This window comes from Patagioenas fasciata, chromosome 4 (genome assembly GCF_037038585.1).
Source record: "Patagioenas fasciata isolate bPatFas1 chromosome 4, bPatFas1.hap1, whole genome shotgun sequence".
NCBI lineage: Eukaryota > Metazoa > Chordata > Aves > Columbiformes > Columbidae > Patagioenas > Patagioenas fasciata.
The window spans coordinates 72,553,190-72,579,854 of record NC_092523.1 but is presented as its reverse complement, the minus strand read 5'-3'; the positions used below and the strand labels follow the sequence as shown (position 1 = coordinate 72,579,854).

Here is a 26,665-nt window from a genome sequence, read left to right as displayed (position 1 = left end):
TTGGTGAAAAATGCAGAGAAATGTGGCGACTTCTTACTTAACCCCTCCATTTCTGTAACCTGGAATTAGGTCACCAGTTTAAGATGTGGGAGATTTCATTAAGACTTATTCTGGATGTGTACTTGAAAGATTTTTAAAATTTCGAGTAAATGGTGCATTTTGACGGGGGGGTGGGGGTGGGGGGTGGAATGGAAAAGGAAACGCTTGCCCCAAGCAGGTTTGCAGGTGTGTGTGTTTGGCTCTTGAGGAGAGCTTGTGGTTCTCCTGTCACTGCGGTTTGGGGCAGCTGGAATTGCTCCTAGTTTTCATTTCTTGAGGGAAATAATACATTCCCAGCTTTATCCCTCCTTGTCTTTCTTGGCCCAATACTGTTCTTCCTACTTAGCCTACTTCTCTCCTTCATTGCCATATCTTTGCGTTCAGTCTCCCTTCACATTGCTTACCTCTGAGATTCCTCAGGATTGTGGCCACCCTTCTGTAATTCTGTTATCAAGTCTACAAAACTCACCTGCTTGGAAATACTTCAATTACTGACAGAAGAAAAATAAAATGCATTTTGTATGTGAAGGAGAGATGTGCTTGTAGTAGTTGTTACCTTACTGGTATTATTCTTGCTTTCATTGTTTCTCCAATCCCATGTCTCAATGTGTTGGCCTGTAAAGGTGTTTAAAGATAAGTCTGCTATGTTTTTTTTGGGTATTGGTGCCAATTTACTGATGGAAGAAATTCAGCTTTCAGCTTTAGATTTTTTTCCTCACTAGGCTGGCTGCTATTGTCTTCTACAGAAAAGCTCACTTTGAGAAGCATAGAAGTTCATTAATAATTTAAGATCTTTATAAATGTTTATCAAGTTGAAAAAGAAGTAGGTGCTTACAAACAAGTACCTTTTTATATTGCAGTGGAAGTGAAGTCTGCTGTTCAAATACCATTTCAGTTAACCAAGTTATGAGAACTAACATCAGTTTAAATGGTGTGTTTTAGTATTCTGTATTTGGTATGTAAACATTGACAGCATTCATTTTATTGGCTGGTTATTGGTTTTCTGTGCTTTAAAATGCAGATATAATTATTTTTATTCAAATACAGCATAACATTTTAACTTACGGAACATCAATGCAAAACAACAATGAAACTACAAGTCTTTCTTATAAATTGTAATTTTTGAACATAAAGGTATTGGAAGTGTTAAAGTCAATTAAATGGGGAAGTTGGATTGTTTTTCGATCTAAAGGCATTGAAATAAATTTGACTATAATTTTTCATAGTTTGCCAAGTATCCTAAATTAATGTAGTGGATTGCATATTCTGCCAATTATTGTAGAATGCTGCTCAATTAAAACAGTACAACCAGAAACAGTGATGCAGGAGAGGATGCCTCTGACAAGAGAATGCTTGCTGAACAGTGGTGAAAAAATGTCACCCGCTTCAGCACACCGGGAAAGCCAGCAGGAAAACTCCACTGACCTTAGTGGCTGAGAGGTTCAACCCCTTGGGCCTGTGCTCCTGATCTTCTGACTCACCTGCTGTGCAGCTGCAATCAGAGAGACATGTGGCACTGCAAAACCAGAAGCACAGCAGGTGTTTCTCTTGGATGCAAATACAACATGTGGATACCATGGTTATGGCATCACACAAGAATGCAGACATCTGATTTCCACGTTTTCTAAGTGAATTTTAAAAAGATCAGATTTTAGGTGGCTTTCTGGCTATTCAGGATAAATTAAATAGCAAGCTATTTCTGAAGTGGTTCTGACAGGTCTTCTAAAATTCAATTTCTTGAGGCTGAAATAAAGAATAAACCTATAAAAGTTGCTGAACCTGTTGCAATGTGAATGTAAGCACCATTTTTGTAAGCCTGGATTCAGAAGCCTGCTGGTGCAGTGAGGTTCCAAACACTTAAAAGCTGTATTGAGGCTTTATAACAGATTTTTAAATGCACACTTTCTGCCAGTCACTTTGGAGGAGTTGCTTTGGGTATTGTGTTTTGCCTCGATGTAGTTGAAGATGTGTCCATATGAAACGTATGCCAAGTTTTTCTAATGGAGTTGCCTTAGGTCAGGACAGGATCTACAAAAGTGAGGTCTCTAACAAACTGCACATTCTTCAGCTCCTTTAACTGTTGTATCTCATAGATTATGTCCGGATGGATGTCGGTGTCTGTAGGTGGTCAAGTTAGAAAAAGGCTGTAAGTCTTATTTAACTATAATAAATACTGTTCTGCTTACACCCTGGTTCTTGAGATAAGGGTCATCTCTTGAGTGGATCAAAATGTCCTGTACCCTGACTTAGCAGAACTGGAGGATGCACTGCACCTCTTAAAAGGCCGTGCTTTGTTCCTGTGGCTCACTAATTAGCGGCAAAAAAGCAAATGGGAAATTTTGTTAGCACAGTTGGAGTGGATGTTGAAACACTTCATGCAGGGCTGGACTCCAGTTCATTACTGTACTGTAGGCAGCTTTCAATACAGTAATGCCAAAACTTGGGCTGTGTAGTGCCAAAGAACCAGCTATACCAGCAAGCTCTAAACAAAATGCAGGCGCCTATTTCTTCGACCTTTGGCAGCCAGTTAATTAAACCTTGGGGAGTTTTAAACTGTCACTTTAAAACGATGCAAGAGAGTGCATCAAGGCAACATTGTCAGTGTCTACTCTTGCTAGCTTAAAAACATTTGGCTTTCTGTTCTCACTCTGTGGATGTAAAACTCTGAAACTTTGTGTGAGAAGACTATGTAATATTCACATACAATATTCTCAAATTTGGGTGCCTTGTGTTTCAGGTTTTGTCCCATGGTCTAATTTTAAGAGAAGTTGTGTTTCTAGTCCCTCCCCTCATCCCAATTTGTGGCAGGTCAGAACCACAATTTGACTTTGTAAATTGTTTCAGTTGTGGGGCTCTTTCCTCTTGCACCAGTATCCCATTAACAAGGTAGAACTTCATGATGAGACTGTATTAGGCTGATGTAAATCAGCAAAGCTCTTAAGTTGGAGCTGTGCCTTTTTTCCCTTGCTATTGGGGGTTTGAAATGCTGCAATCCTCCAAGTTGTTTTGTTGTGTGTATGGGTTTATTATTTTTCTTCTGAACCTGAGTTACCTGTGTAAATCTTCTGGAATGACCGTATCATCCAAAAGGATGCAAAGAGTAAGAAAGAATATCTTAGTGGCTCTGCAAAAAGAAGACTTCCTCTATTGTAGTGATGTGTAGTTTTGTTTTATGTGGCGTCTGACGTATCAGCTGGAAGAAGCACAGCGTGTTATGACTTCTAAGGAATTTTGAGTCCCTGTAGGATATTTTAGAGGATCATCTCTGCAGTTTGGATTCTCCCATCTATTCTGATTCAGTTTTTGCAGCTTTGTTACAAAATGTGACCAGATATCAGGTGATGTATATTATTCTGGAAATATAATTATGTTGCAGTAGAGCACAGAAGGTACCCTACTCCATCTTAGTAACATTTGAAACAGGGACAAGAAGGTTAACTTCATGATATCAAAATTTTGATGGTATTACCGATTGGCAGGAGCATCCTTCTGGTCACTTAAGAACAGGAATGAAAATATTATCTTGCGTTCATTTTCTTCTTCTCTTGAGATTCCCTCTTGCGTGTTCACAAAAATGCACTGCTGCTCCCTGCCCAGACTCCCAGAGAGATAAATCCAGCTTTTGTTCTACCGAATTCTTTCAGCCTGGCACTGACAACGCTAGTGGCCTCATCTGATTAAATCTACTTCACTGCCGTGCAACATGACAAATGCTTTTGGTTCAAGTTGAATGGTAAAGCTTTTGCAAACAGGAAAAACAGTTGTCAGCTGTCACTGTTGTGGTACCAAACACACATTGTGCTAGGACAAGCAGACAAAAAAGTCTATGAGGCGTAGAGCAGATCAAATAGAAAACCTACTTAGGGTACATCCAGTTCTATTAAGACTTGAGTGTATTTTTATCAAAACTTGTTTAACAACAGAGGGGAGAACATCTGTCAGTAATTCTTAATGTGGAAAAAGGCTGTCTTTTGCTCTCAAGAAAGACAGCAAATTGCAAAATTAAATGATGCTATATAATTTTCAAAATAGGAGGCTTAGAAATCTTAATTTGCTTTGCTTACAAATATAGCTTTTGACTTTTCACTTTTTTCAAAAATTATAATAAAATGTTTAAAGGAAAAAGAGCTGTGTCAGAACTCTAGAGGAAGCTATTTGGCTGCAGAGTGGTGGCTCTTCTTTGGAAATTAAGGTACAAGAGTGAAATGGGGCTAAAAGCAATAGCTGGGTGTTTGGAGTGACCCTGGTTATTGAGTTTCTTGTGCAAACATGCACACGTGTTTTAAGATAACAGGCTTATCTGAGCAGATATATATTTCTGGCTAATGTAAAATATCGATTTCTCCAGCGTAACTAGTGCTTAGTCACGCATTATCACACGCTTCTGAAGTTCTGCTGTGGTAGTTGGTGGTACCATTGTCAAAGCAAATGTCTCTGGCAATATTTCTTACTGTTCCAGAACTCTGGATTGAGTCTTTCCAGGTTCTCTGTTCTTAATCTTTGTGTTGTGTTCCTGCCCACCTGCCCTTCCCCTGCTGAAGAAAAAAATAGAGAAAGGTTGTTTATTACAGGACATAGGACAAATCAGGATATTTCTCTCTGTGTGTGTTCTCCACTCTGTTCCTTGTGTTCTTAGAACAGATTTAGAAAGGAGCAAATACTAGCTTTTTTGTTTTCCTTAGATGATTTGTATAACAATAGATAGCTTTTGAACTAGAGCTTGTTTTGAACTCTTTAATCTGTAATATTATAGACCAGCCTCAATGCTATGCCAAATTTATGGTTAATCTCAAACCAGATGGAATTCAGTTGGGCATTGTGCAGAAAGTCCTGAGTGTGGTGCAGTGCATGCTGACATTTTCTTTTGGGGCTGTTCTTCTCAGAGATTATTCATTCCATTCCATGGGCTTGGTTTGTGTTGGGGCTTGGTTTGTGTTGGGGCTTGGTTTGTGTTGGGGCTTGGTTTGTGTTGGGGCTTGGTTTGTTTTTTAAGTTAAATACAAAGTCCAAGTAGATCAGCTTCTATTGGAAGTTTTTGTTTTAAAAACAAGTCACACAGAAGTACACAGAAAATCCCTGTATGTGTTTTCTACCACATTCAGAGATCTCATGTATGGAAGGTGAGGGGAGCATCATCATCATCCTTGAATTATGGCCATCACTCTCAATTTGGCCTTCCAAATATAGACCCAGAAATTATCCGTGTACATTGCTGTGCTAACCACTTTGTACAATCGGATTGCGGGCATGTCTGCCTTTGCCATTTACAAGCAGACCTGCCCACTCACTCCATTTTCCAAGCTGGCTGGACACCAGCCAGTTCTGCCCCACAGCTGTAATGTGCAAGCTAATATAATAAGCATTGCAGAATGCATGGGCTAACCTAATGAAACTGGCAGGGCTTTCAGAGCAGAGCCTGTTCCTGCTGCAGATGCGTCAAAGCCAAGGGGAGGCAGGCAGAGCGCAGCAGACACAAGCACCTTCAGATATGACAGCTAAAGGGCATGCTGCCTAATGGTGACTGAGAGCTCCTTTTTCCAGAAGAGCAAGTGTAAGAGGAAAACATGTGGCCTTTGCTCAAGCAGACTGTTCAACTTTTTTTATTCTAAGAGGTGGTTTAAATTTTTTTCTGAAACGTTTTAGGGAAAATGAGGGAGATGTGTAACTGCTGCTCTACTAATTCCTTCCATTTTGCCCCTATTCTTCCTCCACACCTCTATCCTAGGGAAAGATTTAGTCCTTTTTATGATCTAGGAGGAGTACAAAATGAAAGAGCTGTTGCGAGTTTTAATCAGAATTTCGTACACTTGTGTGTTGTGTTTTGGTTTTTTTTTCCTCTTCTTATTACTGAAGGAAGAGCTTGTTTTTGTGTGTGTTTTTTTTTTTTTTTTAACTTACATAATAATAAAAATTATGCATTGAAAGACATTGAAAAGTGACTGTGATAATTAAAACAAAAGAGTAATTATAGTCTTTGCTTCTGCCTTATGACACTTGCCATTTCCACCTTCCCGGACAGTAAGGAAATTTTCCTTCACTAGGCTTTTCTTACTGAAAAAGGAAGTGTTGACCTAAAGGTCCTAAGTGGCTTCATCCTCAAACTGTGTTGTGTGAAGCCACCCTCATGGCTATATTTTTGTAATATGTTAATGGCGTAGTGACTAATGACAGGAGTGAAATACCTATGCCTGTCAGCTAAAAAGCACTAGGAGTCCTATTTGGACCTTAATATGTTATAGTAAAGACACATCTTAATGGCTGTCATTCCTTCCTCAGCTAGCGAGCTTTGTGACGTTCCATTCACATTATTTTATATTACACCTGTTCATGAATTCACAGAACTATCAGCTTTGTGGGAATTGTATAACTGAAATAAAATAGTGATTTCTGCCATTGCCCTCTTTCTTTTGTGAGGTGCCCTTCCTCCCTGTTCCCCAATAATCTCTCATCATAGAGTAGGCAGTGATTTGCAAGTCTAGTAGGACTTTTTCCCAAAGTATATTTATATTTTGCTTCCTTTTTAAAAAATTAGATCAGCATCTTAATTTTAATCAAATAAGACTGCTAGCTAAAGCCAGTTGAGCACATAGCATAATAGCATAAAAAGTAGGCAGGAAGCCAAACAGAAATGACTGCTGAGATAATTTCATCTTGCAAGTTGGGACCCTGACTGTGTGTCCTTCAGTTTAGTTTCCTAAACCTGAAGTTCAAAGCTGCTTGTCACCCAGAGGATGTCACAGTAAGCTGCACTGTCATCCTAGGGCTCAAGGGTTCCGTTGTGATCCCATGAGCTTGATCACCAGGGGACACCTGTCCTGAGAGACCACTAAGAAAATCTTGGGCTGCATAGCAAGAAGGCTACTGAGGTGTGTCAGTAAATGTGTCAAAATACATTAATGCTATGAAATAATTTATCAGTAATTCAGAAGTCATTCCTGCTAAGAGCTTTTTAAATGTTCTTAACATTAATCTCTCTGCTCTCAGTGAAAGCAACAGTGTATATTTATAGCGGACAGTTATCTAATTACTGACTGTTAACGTGTATCTGTAGACTATGACTCTGCTCAGAGACATGAGGAATGCCTGATTGTTCCCTCTATTCTTTCTCTTTCCTTTCTCCCTTGTACAATATGACAGGCCAAATTCTGCACTATTATTGTAGGCAAGGAAAAAGATATGATGATAGGGGTGATATGAGGACATCTTGCCCAATGATCTTCTCCTTGGGACTTGTGAAATAGTTCATTCTTGGGCAAGAAAAATAGGAAGCGATTCAGAATGCTTTGGCCACTTCCAAAAGAGAACTCTGGAGGTGAGATGTTTCAGAAGTACCCAGCAGCAAGTAAATGATTGTCAGCCAGCCTGAACAAAGTCAACTGGTACCATCCCTTCACTAATGAAAGGTTGAGGTGGAACTGCATTGTGCAATTGTACTGCTATTACACTACATCTACTGGCATCAAAATAAAAGTGTCATGAAAACAGACATCTCATAATGGCTGACATCAGTGTAGCACTTAGTGAATGATTTCTGTGTTTTCCCATGAAATCTCTTTTGCTCAATATATAGATTTCATTAAGTAAAGCTAGAATTTATTAAGTAGCATGTGAGGAGCAGATATTTCAAATGGGTTTTTCATATATCAGTAGCAAAAAAGATGGTATGGGAGGAGAATTCGGAGAGCTGTTGTGGAAAGAAAGACACCGTGAACTCTTCTCTTGCTTATTATTTTTTATGTTGGAGAAGCAGAAGTATTTTATCTTCCTAAAGGATTAAATAGATTACTTTGCAACTAATGCCTAGATTTACTTCAGTAGGTACCTTGGATCCAGATATTAGACTTTTGCACTTTAGTGCTTTTAAGAAGATTGATGTAATCATAGTAAATGAAACCAAATACAAAATACTGTACTAGAGCTTTACATATATATATGTATAGTGTGTGTATATATATAAATATATATATTAAACAGTATGTTGGGTTGCCACCCCATCTTCAATATTTAATTGGAATTTGCAAGACCATTAATTTGCTGTTAATGTAAAACTTAATGTCATGCCCTGAGATACACAGCTGTAGGTTCACAGTGGATTTAAACTATTCAAAACCTACTAAAATATCTTTGGTGATGCTTAGGGTTAGGAGGAAGAGAGACTAAATTACTACTTTGTTGCAGTTGCTATTCTTATCAATAGTAACAGTGGCTTCAAAGAGTTTGCAGAACTGGACTCTGAAGCTCCAGTTAGATGCAAGAGCTTTTTTTTTTTTTTTTTTTTGAGGATTTTTTTTAAACTGAAAATACCAAGAAAAGCTTTGAAAGTGTGTGTCAAGGTGAGGGAGTTCATGCTGTTGCTGCTTTGAATACTGGGCATATTGTGCAGTTGGCACTGTCCCTGACAGCGCTGTATCCGTGAGCTGAGCTCTCGCTGCCTTCCGAGGAACCTGCACAAAGGCGGTGTTTGTTCCCTTCTCCGTGCCCCGGTGACTCAGTGCCCTGCCAGGCTGCTCAAACCGTTTGCTAGAGAAGAAAAGCAGCTGGCGATCGAGCTCTTGAAGAAGGGGATGCAGAGGCAGATGGCCTGAAAGTGCTTAAGCAGAAAAATAGGCAAATTTCTTCTAATGCATCACTTTTAACATTTTGGGCAGTGCATAGTGGTCTCAAGGATGTAAATTAAGATTTGGTTCTTGATGTTTACTATGTTGTAGGGTTTAATATTTCACTTTATATGTTAGAAATGATAACCAGGTGTGGATTTTAACTGCTATGAGTGGGTAAAGAGCTGTGGAACACCAAGTTAAAACTCACCAGTTATGTTTTTGTTTGCAAAATATGGAGCAAAGGATCTGACAGCTAGTGCACCCCTACTGCTATGTGTCTAATACCTACAAGAAAAGTCCCATGCACCAGAAGTCCACCAAGGACCATCCATTCAGTATCAGAATGCATATACAAATTAAGGTTACTCTGTCTTCTGACAGGCTGTTGTTTTGGCTTGCAACTTGCTCTGTGTAATGCCTCTCTGCATTTTCCAATTTTCCAATGTAAACCAATTTTTACCCACTTTATATAGGAGAAAAATTATTCAGACAGATAATAGCAGTAAATATATTCTTCCTCTTACTCTCTTTCCACACAGGAATGCTGAGGTGACTGTTACAGTTGTGCTAGGTGTGACACGTTTAGTATTGGAGGAATATGAAATTTGATTTACTATAGTTTTTTTAGGCTACTTCCTTAGTGAGTTACAGGTATCAGGATAAATAAGTAAAGGTGTCAAGGAACAAAAGCGAAGACAGATAAATCATTGCGGAAAAGAGGGAGCAAAAAATAAGACTGAATTTCTTAAATAAGTTCAAAATAACGTGTGAGCACAAGATGTGTTATAGTGAAGTATAAAAGTTACTAGGTTAGAAGAATGTTTTTAAAAATCACATTCTAATTTAAAAACCAAACCACGGTGTTTGTTTTGCGCATAAGGTGCTCTAAGCAGATGCAGGAACCTGGCATAATGAGAATGGGCATGGAAACTGGAGAATGGAGTTATTTGGTAGACACAGGATGAGCAAAAGCAGTGAAGAGGGGATCACTGTAAGACAGCTGTCCCCTGCCTGCTGTGGCTGACTCCTGGAGTGAGTACTTGGAAGATGAGGCAGCTTCTTATTAATCTAATTGGGTGGACACAGATCCTGAAGGAAGGAAATTCGCCAGTGTTTCACAGAATGGATGTCAGTATACAGATTTGGACTAAATTACTTCCATTTTGGGTCCCCTGCAGTAGCAGGAAAAATATGATTTCAGTCTCATAGCTATTTATGTCTATAATTGCTGGTTAATACAATTCCGGTCAGAGTTTTTGGATGATCACTTCTAATTGTTAGGCAGACAAGAGCCAGCTTCATCCATTAGCTCTAATCCTATTTCACAAGAAGCTCAGTGTTTAAGCCGTTATACTGATTTCCTTCCTGATTCATAACTATTGCATCTCTGTCTTCATCTAAAACTGGAGGAAGGTGTAGCTCAGTCTCATGGATAAAGGTGGTATTATGACACCTGCTACTAATGTTGTCGTTATTTCTTTCTCTACAGTGGATGTATATATTGTTCTTAAAAATTAATATTGGAGAAGAGGAAAGATATGCTTATTGTGTACAGTAGCATATCTGACGTTCCTGTTGTTTGTTATATGCTGGTATGGTATTGAGAAAGGAGGAGGAGGGAGTGTGAAAAGACATGATCATCTCTTCATACAAATGGTGGAGCCTAAATTTAGATTAGTTGTTTTAATGTCTTTTACCAGCATGGCTAGATTCACTTCAAATGCCTAAGGAAACAGTAATGTAGTTTTTAATGGCTTGTTAACTACTCTGATTACTTCACTGCTTTATGACACATGTTATGCATCCTCTTTCCCTATCCCAGTAAATACTTAACTGGACAAAGCAGAGCAGTTCCACAGAAGAAACTGAGATGCCTGTCCAGAATAACTTAGAATTTGGTGATCAGGAAGGATTCACGTGATGTCTTGGTATCTTAAGCTCAAATGCTTGTTTGACTTGATCCAGAGCAGGATCTTCAACATAGTCCCCTAACGTTGAGCCTATAGCCTAATCCAAGTATGAAAATCTGTATATGGCAAGTTTAGACATGGAAAGCTACTTAGTACAAAATAAATCTTTTTTTTTTTTTTTTTTAATGTGGCAGGGAGGAAGGTGCTCTTCAGGACTTTTTGAGTGTTCTTGAAACCAAACTGTGGAGATCTACTGCATGCCTTGGCACCATCTGAGTTACTGAGAGGTAGTTCTTCTGCAGGGTAATGCACACAAGCTTTCAGAACTTTGACTGTTGATCAAGCACGTGCATAACTGCTTTCTTGAACAAGTAGAGATTTAAACCATGTCTATATCTCATTTAATCATGTTGTTAAGTGCACAGAACTGTGTTACTTTCACAAGTCAAGCTCTTGAGCTATTGCCATCAGCCAGAAGTAGTGACAATTGCAAAACCTGGTAATGGCTGAGATACAAGAATCTAGGAGCAGCAAGCAACACCTGCCACCGAGCAGTTGTGCCTTCAGCTTGACTGTGGCTTGGTGTATCCTGAAGTATGTGGTTGAGGTGCAAAATGAAGTCTAACAGCTTAAAACCTGTATCTGCACTAAACAACTCCTGAATGAGTACAGTCTTAGATGCCTTGGGTTGTGAAGGTGCAAAATGAAGTACATGAAAGAAATGGTATGGGATTCATTATCTGCATATGAGTCAGCTCATTTGGCATCTGGCTGATCATTGTTTCCCACGTGACTACTTTTCACTGATAAAAGAGAAATGTACACCTCATTTGAGCGGAATGCTTGTGATCTGCAGCTAGAATGGGCAAAGGACAGCTCAAGTATGTGCGTTCTTCATGATTATTCTTAACGTGCAACAAGGGGCGCTTGTCTTGATTTCAGTTCTACTGGTATAAGCCTCAGGCAATTGAGTCAGAGTAACATTTCCAAATAGCAAAGGACAAAGATTTTTCCACAGAAATAATCCTTAGCTATGATACTTGAAGTTTTAATATGTGTGTTTTGTATGAGGCACTGCCTAGTTTCTAAGATGCAAAGAAAGCATTGCAACAAAATCACTCAAACTTGTATTATCACTCAAAATTACATGTGGAATGGGTATGTGGGTCATCATTGCAAACAACTGTAGGAAAACTAGCAATGAGATAAACAGGATTAATTTGTTTTCTTGCTAACCTTGAGAACTATGCTTCTACTTAAAAGGGAAAGGGGAAAAAGAAATGAACCAAACCTAAAACCTGGCACATTTCATCTGACAGTTCTAGTAAAATAACAGTAATACATTGAGTTGTTATTTTAAGGGCAGAAGTACAAAGTGGTACACTTGAAATCCAACTAATCTTGTAGCTAAAGCACAATAGCGTTATAAGTTCTGAAATGGGCTTATACCCTGAAAAAGTAGGATTGTAGCTGGCAGTTGCATTTCTCTTGAAAAAGATTAAACATGTATATGCATATGGACTGGAGGACCAAAATTTTCTGCTTTGAAAGGGGGCGATAATATGAATTCTGACAAGAAAAAAAAGTGCTCATTTGGAGGCAGCACAGAGTAGGCTGACAGGAGGTGGAAGCAGCAGAACTTGTGCAGTAGATGTCTGAATTTGGCAGTGATTTAAAATTCAATCTAAAATAGTTCAGTACAGGCAGAATGAATGTTGAGCCTGTACACCCTGTTCAGTGTGAGCACAATATGTGAAAAAGCGAAATTTCCATCTGAAATTTTTCAGAAAGCTTGGATGAGCATAATGCTGGAAGGTACAGGGTTATGAATTAAAGAAATTAAAATGGATTTTTGATCAAATATAAAAGTTACTCAGTTGTTTTGAGTTTCACCAATGTTTCTTTTCATTCTCAATTTGTGGTATTGGTGAGGAAAAACATCTGAAAAGGCAGCATATGGCAAAAGTGGTAGTATGGATGCAATATGATTTTTTTTTTTAAGAATCAGTGCTTGTAAGGATATATTTTAGGTAGCATAAGGATCATCTAAGACAATCATACCTATTATAGCATGTATTGTAAACTTTTAAAATGATATTTAATTTGTGTTTAGAGAAGTAGAAATAATGAATGCAATTCAGTCATAGAAGAGTGATGGATGATATGTAAATGGGAGAAATAGGAGTTGAGATTAATTTGATCTATGGTTGTTGCCCAATCTCCTTGTATGGGTTATGGAGAAAAACAGGTGCCGTCACCTCAGCTTGAACAAAGATGCTTCTGCCTGTGTAGTTGTGCTGGGGGACCTGCAGGATGGTTCCAGACCATGCTGGAGTCTTTTCCCATTTGGGTTTTTGGCTCCTGGGCAAGTGGTCCTGGGTGGGAAAGGGAGGAGAGGACTTCTGTGAGGTTCTGAGGAGGAGAGGACTTCTGTGAGGACTTCTGTTTTGCAAGGCTGGTTTGGAAAAGTCTTGTTGAAAACAGATGCAGTGTATAATGAAAACAATGTTTCTGTGGAAGAGAACTGTGAGCTTGTCATGCTTAGGCTGTTCTTGCTGCTCTTGGATGGAGGGAATAGTTGTTACTGGTTTGGAGGGCCTATATGTGCTGTTGTTCCGGCATCTTCAACGTGAAACTTGAATTTAGTAGTGCCAATAGTCTTTGCTTTGCTGGGATTTCATCCAACACTTGATAAAACCATTAAAGCTCTTCTTCCCAGGAATATACTCTTATGTAGATATGTTTTGAAAGGCATGACCCTCATAAAGCAAAGAAGCAAACAAAAACCTAAAAGAAAGGAATTTTGACTTTTTGGAGGCAGGAGCCCAGCAGGACTCCTGTCTGGCAAATAACGTGAGCTGATCAGTCTGTCTTCATTGTTTGTTGTTATATATTGCTTGCTAGTGCTTGCCAAGCACTTTTCAAAAGCTGTCTCCTTTGTCACAGAAGTTGTGCTTTAATTTGCAGTGATTTCTAAAAGTGCTTTAGTTAGTGTAAGTAACCAAAACTGTTTCTATACAGTGTAGAGAATAACAGGACTGCAGAATGGATTTGTTTTATCATTTGGACAAACACAAGGTACAATTCCAATCCATTGTGATACCCTCAACTTAATCACTTAAGAATTGTGTTTCTTTACTATTTCTGAATGTTGATGAGATTAAGAATTTAAAATTCGGAAGGGAAAAAAGCCCCTTGAATACAATCATCCCTTTTTAAAGTGAAATGTGGTAAAAGCAAGGGAAGAGCACCAGCCTCTGAAATGGTTTCGATGGCTTGGGAGGAAAAGGGAAGGCCACTAAAGAGGATGAAATTGAGTAGTGAATGAGTGAAGAGGCAAATGTTGTTAGCAGCAAGCTTTTTTCTGCTTTCTCCTTAGTAGCTTGTTCCTCAGACAGGCAGTGGTACCTGCTGTTATACACCATTGTTTAATCTCCAAAGCCTCCAATAACTGGAAAAGACAATACCTTGCCTTTGCAAAAAGAGAAGAGATTAAGTGGCTCGAAGTCACAGAAGAGACTAATGACAGAACTCAAAAGAAACTCAGTGATTAAAATATGGGTCCTATGGAAATTGGTGGGAAAGATGTACCTGAGTTCAGAGAACTAGTCTGTCAAGTGGAGTCTCATGGTGTTCTGTGCTCTGTCTGCTCAAAACATGTTTTCTTGCTAGCAGCTGTTAAGAAGTTGCACAGATGTCCGCACAAATTTCTGTACTGAAGACCACATTGGAGTACTCTTGCTGAATGTTTTATATTTCCATTACTGTGATTGTAATTAACACTTTGTTCCAGAGTAAATACACAGAATATGAAAATCAAATTAAGGGTATCAAGTAGCTTTTATTTAGATATTATTTACTAGGGAGAAAAAAATGTTCTTATATGTAATTACTGAATACTTAGCTGAAGGAGAGGTGGAAACATGTAATCTAAAGTAATAATATAACCAAAACCCATTAATTTTATCTGATTTGTAACTACTGAAAATTTACTGGGCAGCAGTGGAGAGCAAGGTATGTATTCATGATAGATTTGAGAACATGGAAAATGAATGTATTTTTCCTTTTTTCTAGGTAAGTAACTGAAGGAGACATGAAGAATTGACATTTAAATGGCCAGCATGTTGCAAAAGGTATTTCACTTCAAATTGAAGAGGAATGTGCAGATAATTTGAGTACATATTTAATGAATATTTGCTTTTAAAAATTGATTAAACCTTCTTTTGTTCGCTGAATTACTGAAAAAAGTAAAAAACAACCTCGTGTTTGGTGTTCATGCTATCCTTAAGTGACTTCAGCCATCTAATGGGAAATTGGATACTATTCTCTTTTTATGTATGTAACCCATGCTGATCAACCAAATGCCAACCTGTGTTAAGTCCTTCTACTCCTCTGGTTTGCAGTAACACCACTGAACATGCAAGTAAAGTGTCTGTGATACTCCCCTGGCATATCATGGGTTATTTCAACACACGCTGCACCATTCAGTAATGGGAAGAAGCTGTGGGCAGGGAATTTTCTTGAACTCTGCTTGCTGTCTCTACAAAGATGTTTAATCCTTCTTTGCTATCAAGTTACATCTAGACTGGGCCAGAAGTCCTCACTGCGCCACTGCAGAGAAAAGAACCCGTTTTTAGCCAGTTGTTCAAAATTATCCAATTTACTGTATGCTAAAAAAGCAACAGGAATACTAAGATGGTAAATGGAATATACAAGTAGCATGCTTGAAATCTTTTTCTGTTCCAGAGACTTTGCCTGAGGGTCAGACTAGATATTGCTAATTTTGCTGTTGGTCACTGGAAGGTCTGTTTTAGATGCTGATCATACAGTTGACAGATATGTCATATCTGGTTTCTAAGAGATGATATCACTAAGTAACTTTGAGAAAGCTAAACCAGTATCTCATCTCTAAACAGCCATGTCCTTGCCAGCCAGATGGTTGTGTAGGTATGCAAGGGTTTACCATGCACTGGGAAGCGGTATCTGTAAATATGCTGCTAACAAAATTCTTGAGCGTCTGCTGATGACACCCACACATAAGCTTCAAAGCACACCCTACTGTATTTTTTGTTTGCAATGGTTGTTCTACTGATATAGATTTTTTTTTTTTAAATCACTGAATTGATTATAATTTTGTACAATGTTTGTTGTCAGTTTTATTGGTAGTCTGTGAAATCCTTTGGTAGGGTGTAGGTTGAGGTGAAAGCCATGGTTAAATAGAGCAATTCCAGTTAATACCTGTTAGGGATGGTAACGAAAAGTTATTTGGGAGAATCTTCAGGAAGGCTAGCTAAAGAAAAAGAACTCCGTCTCATAAAAATGTCAGTGTTTCCTAATTATTTCCATTAGAATGAAAGTTACACCAAGTATTTTTGACAGAAGAGTGGAAAGAGCGAGATGGGCCTTTTGATTAGGGGGTGTGTCTGGGATATGGAACGTAGGCTCAATGTATGGTCTCAGTGAGGCATAACTGAGGTTTCACTCTGAATCTCCCACTTCCGGAAAGATGATGGAGATCTCTGGGGTTTTGGCTGTTCTCCTTCCCTAGATTTTGAGTTTAAAAAAATAAACCCAAAAACCAAAAGCAACACTGTATTGAACACAAAATTTAAGTGTTCTCTGACAAGATTTTTCAGCTGAAAATTTCTGACCAGTTTTACTGACCGGTTTTACCTTTTATAGACTTTCTACTATTGACTACATGTAATTATTTATAATATTTTTCTGCTATTCTTCCCAATTTTCTGTTCTCTTCACTGGGATTTTACTGAGATAGAAATGTCATGGAGAAACAAAACCTCACCTGAAGCCGATTTAGTGAATTGCAGTTACTTTGGGAATATTTCAGCTTAAAGAAATCTATCTAAAACTTTGTGCTTGATCGTTCTGATTTGCATTTTAAGCAGTAACTGTTCTGAAAGATGAGGTATAAATCTTTCACAGCTAAGCAAGAAAATGAATCAACTTCTTTTGTCTCCTGAAGCTTGCTGTAGTTTTACTAGTTCAGAGATTCTTCTGAACAGAGACAGACACATCAACATGTAGAAGGTAGTGATGGCAGAGTTCTGTGAACTAGCAGTGAATAAATGCCTTTGCAGGATCTGAAAGTTCTTTTAAGCACTCAGAAGGCTAGAGCAATGATTTAGACTTTTAAAAGAGAAATCACATGGCTCGCATTAAAACAAAATGTCGCAAATTGTGGCTACTTTAGATTTTTTTTTTCTTCGATTTGAATGGCTAAACATTAAGAAAACCTTCAGTGATGAACCAAAAGGAAGAATTTCAGTACCTTGGAAATGATGGGTGGAGCCACAGCACAGTGTAATTGTTGCTTTCTGAAAGTGAGGTTCTGAGAACTCCTGATCATTCAATTATTCTTGATATTTACCATTTCTAGTCTATGGAAGCTGAGTCCTGAGTGCATGAACGGTACACTGTTGCTTAAGACTGGTTTCAGGCTTTGAAGAGCTGGGGTTTCCTGTTCAAAGTTGATCCTTTCAGTAGACTGAAACGCATGTTACTGAATGGAGTGGATCCTCTTTAGTCCATGAAATGAGCTTTGGATTCTTAGTATAGCAGAGAGAACTGCGTGGAAAATACAGTACAGTACAACTCTTGCATAACTGGGATTTTTCTTAAGCAGTTGTTTGGAACTGATAAAATCCGTGTAAAAATCCCCATAATCCATGGTGCACTACTTCTGAGCAAAAATATTAGATTGATACAATGCTTATTGAATACATCAGGTATTTGGTAAGTGTAAAATTAATACAAGTTTGTCCTGTATAGATCTGTGTCTTATGGGCTATATTAGGATACACCATGGGGAAACAGATATACTGATGTAAAAAGATGAAATTAGAGTGATTTGTTTCAGGCAATTTAGTTTATTACATCTGACATGTTATCAGGTCTCTCAAAGGTAACTAGAATCTTCCTCTTGGAAACATGTCATGTCCTGTCTGTCTTAATGATCATCTGCAGTACATTATTATTGCACCGTTATAGCTATGTGCTTTCTATCAGAAGCCAGCAGAGATTCTCCTGGTGATGAATACAAAATTCCTTTAATTTTTATGGGAAGGATAATCTAATTTTATATCACGCCTTTGAAAGTTTTCAGAGGTCACCTCAGGCATTGCTTTATGAGCTTGAATCTTCACCATCATAAACAACCTGCCGTGTTGGTTCTTGGAGTATAGATGCACTTTTTTCCCCTCCTTTTTTTTCTGTTATATTATACTTTTGTCTATCAAACCACATGCATGCATGAGTATATGCTCTCAATAAAGGACTTCAAACATACTGAGATGGTACAGTTCATTTAGATAGATGCCAAACAATATGCTAAGCTCAGGGATTCTCGAAAGTAGGTCAAAATCCTCTAAGATTTCAGAGTGTCACTGTTCTTGGGTAATTTTGCCTCGCCTTTTAGAAACACAAGTTACTAGTCTAATGATTGTAGAACTACCAGTGGAAATATGAACTCTGTTAGCACTGATTTCCCCAGTGCTCAACTGAGCCTTTCTACTGCTTGAAATGAGAGGTAGGCGTTCTATTCTTCTTTTTCAAGGCACTAAAGACTCAGCAATCAGACTTCTCTGTGTGTGTATATATATATATATCTTTTATATTACAGAACAAAATGTGTTTATTTGCTGTTGGCAGGTAATAAGGTGGCTGATGTAGTGCTATGCAGCAAGGGAATGCTGCCCTGTCTTTCATTCTTTGAGTTTTTGATAAAAGACACTGAGTTTGTAGCATGTTCTCTCCCCAGTTTTCCATGGAGCCAGGCATCAGAACAGGAGTCACCCTTTCTTTCTCTTTTCCTGTCTCTGGCTCTGCTACTAACAGCCACATTTTTTCTCCTTGGTGATCCTGAACTGGGGCAATTGCTACAGCACTTGATAAAATCCTGAGAGATGCAGTAATTTATTTTTTTTGAAAACTGAGTCAATTAGTGGCATGTTCAACATCCAACTTTGCAAGAGAATCTCTTAATGATCATCCTGGTGGTTTTTCAACATTAGAGAACCAAAAACCTCTGTGAATGGTAGCTGAATGGCAACATCTGCCACATCTCCTAAGTGGGAGACATTGATTATGTCTTATCATTTAGGTATGGTAAAATAATATCTTTGAAGTTAACTTGAAGCAGTTATCCTAAGTGATACAGTTTTGTGTCTGATATGTCCAAAGACTTATCTGAGTATAATACATTGTATTTCTAGTGCCATATTTTTGGAAAAAGTAGGCATCATGGTTCTCTGTTCCCTTATTATTAAGCTTACACATGTGCATGAGAATGCAAAGGAGCTACTATGAGACCATGGAAAAAAATGCACAGCTGTAGAAGTGGTCAGCAGGACAGCAGATGTCACTGGAGTGGCTTTCTGTCTACTCTGCAGGCAAATAGAAAGCTCAAGATGCCACGGAGAGCTTGTAGTGTCTACTCTGACTTGAAAGTGAAGCAAAGACCATGTACTGTGTTAAACTGGATTCTAGTTGGGGTAAAGAAAAGAAAGGTGGCTTTTTCTGGTGAGCAGGAAAAATAAGAGTTTTTTTAAAAAAGCCGTCCTTTTTTCTTATACAAATCTGTTTAAGAGTGCTGCACTATAATTGTTTGCATTTTCAAATAATGTTCATAGAGCTGAAGTGGTTACACTGGAGGGCAGGTGAATCACTGAATAGGATTTACCCTTATTAGTTTTAAATTTTTGCAGATCCACAGGTAGGCACTAGGAGTTTACCTGCTGAATGACTTATAAGATAGTAAAAAATGCCTTTTATATTTGTCTTTCAATTAAAACTATGTTCTCCCTGCCCAATCTTTTTTCTTGTTAGACTTTTTATGAGCATATGTATTTCTTTATGAACTATACATGCACTATACACAGTAGTGTGCAACTTCTGCATGCTAAGCTTATTCAGTTACTATGATTTCTCTTCCACACTATCATAAACTTTTCATCCACTGGAAAATATGGTATTAAAATCTGAGCAGCTGACACTTAACAGGCAAGTACCATCCTCTGTGAAGTTTGGTGCTGCAATAGAAGAGTTCAGATTTGATGGATCAGCAGTAGTGCAGAGTTCCAGTCACTGGAATTTATATGCTGAAGGATTTCTCCTGGATTCCTAAAAACATGTTACATCTGTTTGCTGTGTCTTTTTGGTTTTTGAAACATCTGGCAAATTCTGTAGCTTGACAGTATACTCTTCATATTCATGCCAGTAAACTTGTAAAGAGTGATTTGGTGCTAGTAAAAATCACTGAGATATTGAGATCTTTGGTAATTTACTTTTATGTTTAATGCAAAGAATACACAAGAATATTAAGTTAGTAAAACAGTAGTCAGTATTGCTAACTGTAAGCAATGCAGCATATTTTTTTCAGGGAGAAAAGGTGTTTGTTAGATTCAGTTTCTGTGGAACTAAGAGTGTAGTTATACATGCTAAAGTCAAGTGGAGAGGAGTCAAGTATTGGAACTGTAGCAAAAGGAAGATCATGGAAGATGACAGCTGTATATTTGTTTTCTGATATACATCTGCCTGACTTAGAGTTGGGGAGGAGCTGCATAATGCCTAATTAGTTTAAAACTGACTTACTGGTTAGTCCTTATAACTAGACTTATAAGCACTGGGAAAGATTTGGTTTACCGAAGTGAATACAGAATTGGATCCTACACTTTGGTTTGGAAAGTTGAAAATTTGTTGTGCTCTATAGCCTGGATACACCTGGAGAATTGTGGTGATTAACTGTAATCTATAATGGTGTGCTTCCATATTTTTATTGTATATGGTTGAAGGTTTGATTCATAGATGCTCAGTAACAAATGCAACAATAATTTTTCCTTCAAAAAGTAGTGAAAATCTTTGTTTTACACCACACAGTTGCTTACCATGACTGGTATTCTATCAAGTAATGATGATATTAAGGTAAATAACTCGTCTGAGGGAAAGAAGCTTGTTTTTCCACATTGTGAACAACTGATCTTCTTACCAAGTATTTTTGAACCTGAGGTGGCCTCTAATCCAAGCTGATTCTGAGTACTTCAGTATTTGAGTGTGTCACACAGTCTATTGGGGATATTTTCCTGTAGGTAACATCATTGTCATAGTGGTGAAAAAGGCTGTAAGCAGAGAACATATATGCTTGTATTGAGATCTTTACAGTGAATGATGGAAGTTTTAAAACTGACAGGAGGATCTTATGTCTTCACCCTATCTTTATTTTAATGTTTTTTCCTCCCTAAAAAGTGGATGTAGCCCTTCAGGATTTCCTTTTTGTTAGTGTACATTGAAAGTTAAATTGAATTTTCTGAGCTCTCTCTGAAATGCTTGTGAACACAAACACAAAGCATGATGTTGCTGCCCATGGCAAGGACATTGGACTAGATGACCTTTGACAGTCTGTTCTGACCCAAACCATTCTGTGATTGTACGATTCTGTGAAAAGTCATAGTTTTAACTGTATTCCTCCTTTTCTTCCAGTTGCGTTGCTGTAGCTTTATCATTTATTTTTGTGCTGTTTGTAAATGGTACAAAATGGAGATGCTTAAATTCTGTCTAGATATACAGTGACTTTAATTTGTGAATATTATCTGCCTGTTCAGATTTTCCAAGGAACAGATATCTACATCTAGGAAAAAACAGCACAGCACTTCATGCTAAATGGTACTTTTGTTGGCAGCTTCAGGGGACATGAAAGTTTGAATGGGCATAATGAATAAATTACCCTTTGACTTTAAACTGTTCCTTCAAAACAGAACATAATGGTATATGGTGAGTTTGCACCACTTTTTTTTGGTCTTCTTGTACTTCTTTGTAGGTATGTAAGAGGTTCAGTTTCTTCATTATTAATTTAAACCATCATAATCTGGCCTGTGTTACAAAATGCAAGAAAAAGCATTTTTATCGTAACTAAAATGAGCATAGAGAAGTCTTTTTTTTCTTTACATGGAAGGTTTTCAGATGCTGGGGCAATTAGCAGCTAAGCTAAATACAACCAAAGAGGTACTTCTCCATCAGAAATTGAAGCTAATGGGCTGTAAAGGCATAATGGGCTAATGGACTGTAAAGGATAATTCAAGTGTCCAGCACTAGGTTTGAACATAGATTGCTACCAGAAGGAGTGGGAAGCTGGATGTGTTGGCCAAGGGCTGAATGATGTGCTGTGAATGAGTACGAGCTGTTTTAAGATGTGTAGCCATGCTTGAAAATAGCTTTCAGTTTAGTAGCTGGGAAGAAAATGGATGTGGAAGGCATCTCTTGCTTGAAGCAGTCACTGAGAAGCAGATTGTATATTGCCCTTCTGTGGCTTGTTCTCTTCTGATTTGTTTTTGCCATTTTCCCAGGGTATAAAAATAGAAGGAAGAAGCCATTTTGGATAGGCTAAGGTCTCCCAAAGACATTTTATTTAAAAAAGAACCCTAAGTATATAAATCCTAAGTAAGTGTCTGACATGGTCCTTAGCCTTTTAATGACTCTTTTTCCAGACATAAGGTAAAACTTGACGTGTGAAGCATTGACTGCAAAGAGCAGCAGGTTGGCTGCCAATTTTTTTTTTTTTTAATCTGTTTTAGCCTTTTTGCCAAAGTCTTATTTATTTTCTTTGACTACAAGCATGGCAGTCAAAAGGGCATTGTGTTTTTCCAGTGAGGGAATGGGTAGTTCTTATCAGCCAGACAAATTTATTATGTTCTGTTTATAAATATGTTGAAAAAACATTTTGTTCTAGTGCAGCTTTTACAATTTCCTTATTGTGCCAGAAGAGATGAAGACATAGGTCTGGCTGCTTTTCTCAGCTAATTTTAAAGATACTCTTTTTGTTTTAGTGTTTCAGATAATTATTGGTTGCCTTCTCCCCCCTGCCCAATTTGCAAATTCTTTCACATATGCCAGGGGGTGTTGCTATTTTTTAAAAATGTTTGTAAACAGGCAGTGTAAATGAAGCTGTGTGTTAAGAGGTAACAATGGGAATCAAAACTTTCTCTAAATGCTCTGACAAATGAATTGGATACCAGTAGCTTTTTGGTATTCTGCATTTCCTTTACGTTTAAATACCAGCAGAGAGCTACGTGGACAATGAGTCCTGCAATCATATCATAATGCTTATCCAGCAGCATTGCAAGTTTTAATATACCTATAGCACTAAACAGATTAGCTCAGTAAATCAACCAAGGATAATCCCTGGTGTCTTTTGGAACCTGCAATTCAACTGGCTTATGCTGTTCTTGTGTCCAACTGGTCTTCTCTCCAGCTAGACAAAACTATCTAGGAGGCAGTGTTTTCTTGTACCTGGTACATTAACTGTTGGCTGGGAGTAAAAACTGGAATGTAGGTAGTAATAATCCTAGATTAAATGTTAGTGCGGAATATTGTTGCCTCTGCTTTTCTCCATCCATGCTCCAGTGCTATTTCTGGCACAAGTAGAGGTTGAAGATGGGGCCAGGGTATAAAAATTTGTCAGGGTTTCAAAAGCCACAAAAGATTTGGGGATGTCCAAAGTCATCCTTTTAAGCTTGTGCCTACCTTTTGAGTGTATTTGTCCTGCAGAACTGTTACTTCTCAGTTCTTAAGTGCCACTTAAAAAATGCACATCTAATCCTTTGTCAATCTGAGTGCTTTGTGCCTGTTCTCTTCCCTCTGAAGATTGTTTTACTGACTTTATTTCAAGAGTCAATGCAAAATCAGTTGGATGTGAGGTTTTTCTGTTGGATATAAACGTTAATGTTAGGAAGGGTTCCATTGACACATTTGAGGGTGAACTAGGTCAGTCTCATCATTCTTGTTTCTGTAATGGATAGGGTAGGCTTTTTTCTTTCATAAAGTATCAGTGGTATGTAGTTAATCTCTCAATTTTTATGAATTATTGTTTTCCCTAGACTGCTTTACAATGGTATGAAATAATCAAAAAAATATAATACCCCCAAACTTTTAATCTATTAAAAGTGAGCAAGCTGAGGTAATAAAATATTGCTCTCAATGTATATACCTCAGGCTAGGAATGCAAAGTGTTTAATGAGCTGTTATATAAGCAATCTGCTTACTCCCTCACAAAATCCATTCACCAGATTTACTTAGGTAGGGGGAAGGAGGGAAAGGGCTGACATATACTACATATATTTTAAAGTGGCTATAAACCTGCTCTGTAATTTTTACAAGTACCTGAGTGTCTGTGGTTCAAAGGCCTGCAGAGATGGCAATGTGAAGATAGGGGAAGTAATTTTTGTTTCCTTTGTGTACTTGGAGCATCTTGGATAAAGAAGCTGATGAAAGCTTGGCTGCCTCATCATCTGCTCATGTTTTGCTCAGACTGTAATGTCACAGCAATTTGTCTCATTATAATTTGTAGCCATGAGAACAAATTATGTTCTGCTGTAACGTTAATTATATTAACTATAAAGGTCATAAAAATGATAGGGAGGATGTTGTGTTTTCTAAATATCAGAGCTGTGGAATTAGTATTTTTCCTCAAACATTTTTTTAATTAAAAATATGGAAGTGGGTCTATACATATATGTGCGTGCGTATACATATATGTGCATGCGAGTGGGTATAGAGGGTATGTTAAATAAAACAAAGACCATATTAATGGTTTGAGATTAGCAAACGTTGATGAGTCTCTATGAATTCTCAGAGGGGAGTTAGCAGGTGTAATTGAGTTAAAAACTCAAAGCACTTGAATAAAATCCTGCACAGTAGTAGGTAATAAACACCTTCTGCTACATTTCAGCTCTTTTCTTTAGCACTTAGAAATAAACTTCCATTTTTTAAGATGGAGAATAGGTACTTTTGAAAGTCTGTTTACAGTTTACTATAGAAGAGATTTTTTTTTTTTTAAGTTAATTAAAATAACGGAATTAAAAAACCCAAACCTGAGCAGTGCCTTCTATTAGTGATACAAACCTTAGGTTGGTGGTCATGGAGTTGCTGAGAACCTACGGTTTCACCTTCTGACAGGAGAAATCACTTGTGGTTGAATGCGAGGTAACACGCAGTGGAAGAAGTTGCTGGAGCCCACATTTACTAACTATTCAAGGACCGCAGTTAATGATTTTTGGACCGAGCCATTAGTCTTTCAAAACTTTAAAAAGGCATAGTAGCTGGAAAACCTGAATTTTGCCTTAAGAATTGCTCAAATACAGAAACAAAAGCCTGATATACAATCCTCTATAAATAATGTTCAGTTTTGGACACTTGTTCTAAAAAGCATCAGAAACAAAATAGCAGAAACTGTCCAAGAAGGGTCAGCACAGATAGTGGTTTTGGAGAAGGAAGAAAAAATGATCTTCCATTTAGGAAAAGGTTAATGTGAGAGTACATGACAGTGGTAGCTGTACCTCCCGCTTAGGAGGAGGGTTAGCTGGGAGCTCCCATTTGCTCCATGTCTTCTCATAACACTAGAACAGGAGTTTGTTTCTCTGGAGATTATGATCTCTGTGGCCAAAAACTTATAAAACCATCTGCTTTGTTCTCATTCCTCTTTCTATTTTAACTGGTGTTACTAAAATCACTTTAGTGTGATGGGCTGTTGCTTGCCTTGTTCTCCAGACAGTCTGAAAACATGCAGTGAAATAAACTTTCTCTGGGCTTTCAGATGCTAACAACATGTGTCATCTCTAAAAGCTGCACTGCAAGATCAGACCTGGGGGTCTGTGTTTCTCGGTGTTTTCTCCTCAACAATAGCCACAGCCTGGTGCTTCAGGAAGAATAAGAACAGGGCAAGCGTATCTGATACTTCCCCTGAATAATCTTCCAGCCTCCAGCTGTTTTCTGCTCAGGGGATTTCCTGAGCTGGATATTGTCTCTGTGTATTTAATAACCCTCAACAGTTTTCTCTTTCACAAACTTGACCCTCCTTGAGCTGATGTAAACCCCTTCTCTCTTGCTAAATGAAGGGGAATTCCTGCGACCACCTCTGCTTCAGCTGCTGGGGTGGGAAATATGAAGCCTGCTGTCCTAGAATGTACGATGTGTTCTTCAATTCAGGGAGGGGAGGGGAAACAAAGTTTAAAACTAAAATAATTATGTTAAAGAATATAGATAGTTATTGCTACAGTTGAAGTATTGTGCTGAATATTATCATATGATCTAGAAAAAAACCCAAAACACTAAAAAAAAAACCACATACCAAAGGCAGAATTTCTTATACAAATAACTAGGCATTTGAGTCTTTGTAGTAGTGGAATATGTCTCCTGTCAGTTCCCTTGCTCTCTTCAGTATGGCTTTATTTATAAAATATTATCTTTCAAAAGGAAGCCATCAGGAAATGAATAACTTTGTAGTTACAGCTGGGTTTAAATAGCGAAAAAAAACTAGCAAGCTCTTACCAAGGAACTCCGTCCATTTTGCATGCTGAATGATGCAGGAGTTTTGTGAAAGAGTGTGTATTGATTCTTTAGCTTAATAGAATGATGTCCTCTGCTTTCTTATTTTTGGCGTTTAATGTTGTTCCTGTCTTTCATTTCAAATATTGAAAAATGATTTTATTGTTGTTGCTGTAGCTTCCTGATTTTAAAATAACTTTGTTGAAGTGTAGAAACTTGGAAAATGCATCAAAAGGGGGGGATGGAGCATCATCCCATGGAGCCAAACCAGTTCCCTTTGGATAGGTCCCTGGCAGAGCAGGGCTCCTTGGCAATCAGGGTAGCACAACCCTCTCTCTAAGGGGCAATGGAGTTCAAGCACAGTTCAACAGTCAACAGGGATGGATGGGGACAGATGATGCTGGATACCAACTGAACCTTGCAGAAAATTATTATTCACCTGTAAATTTCTGTTTAAAGAAGTGGCAAAATTACATCAAAGTGCTCATTTCAAAATGCACTGAGAACTACTCATGAAAAGCACTCTACACAGGAGAAGGCAGTGTAACACTAAATGTAAGCTGCATTTTTAGAGCCTTGTGACTTGTTCAATTTTGGATGAGTTTTCATGGGCATGCTAGAAAGCTTATCCCTGACATGGAAACCAGATTTTTAAGTCTTTGCTCTAAAGCTTGAACGTAGTAGAGATTTTTAGAATGGTAAGGCAGTAAGAATTTTCTTAAAATAATCTGTTCTCTGCACACATTTATTTTTTTCAAATGGTTAGACTGTCAGTCTGAGACT

General features: G+C 38.0%; 1 protein-coding gene across 3 annotated transcripts in view; it reads left to right on the top strand.

The window, feature by feature from the left end:
* ANK2 (ankyrin 2) overlaps window positions 1-26,665 on the top strand; it is a 366,844-nt gene that overhangs the window by 35,351 nt on the left and 304,828 nt on the right. For 2 of the 3 annotated variants that reach the window (XM_071808142.1, XM_071808141.1), the window contains exon 2: window positions 14,624-14,682. The exons of the other annotated variant lie outside the window; for it this stretch is intronic. In XM_071808142.1, coding sequence (XP_071664243.1) covers window positions 14,662-14,682 — 21 coding nt within the window. In that variant the 5' untranslated portion in view covers window positions 14,624-14,661. The remainder of the gene's footprint in view (window positions 1-14,623; window positions 14,683-26,665) is intronic. 3 annotated transcript variants of the gene reach the window in all.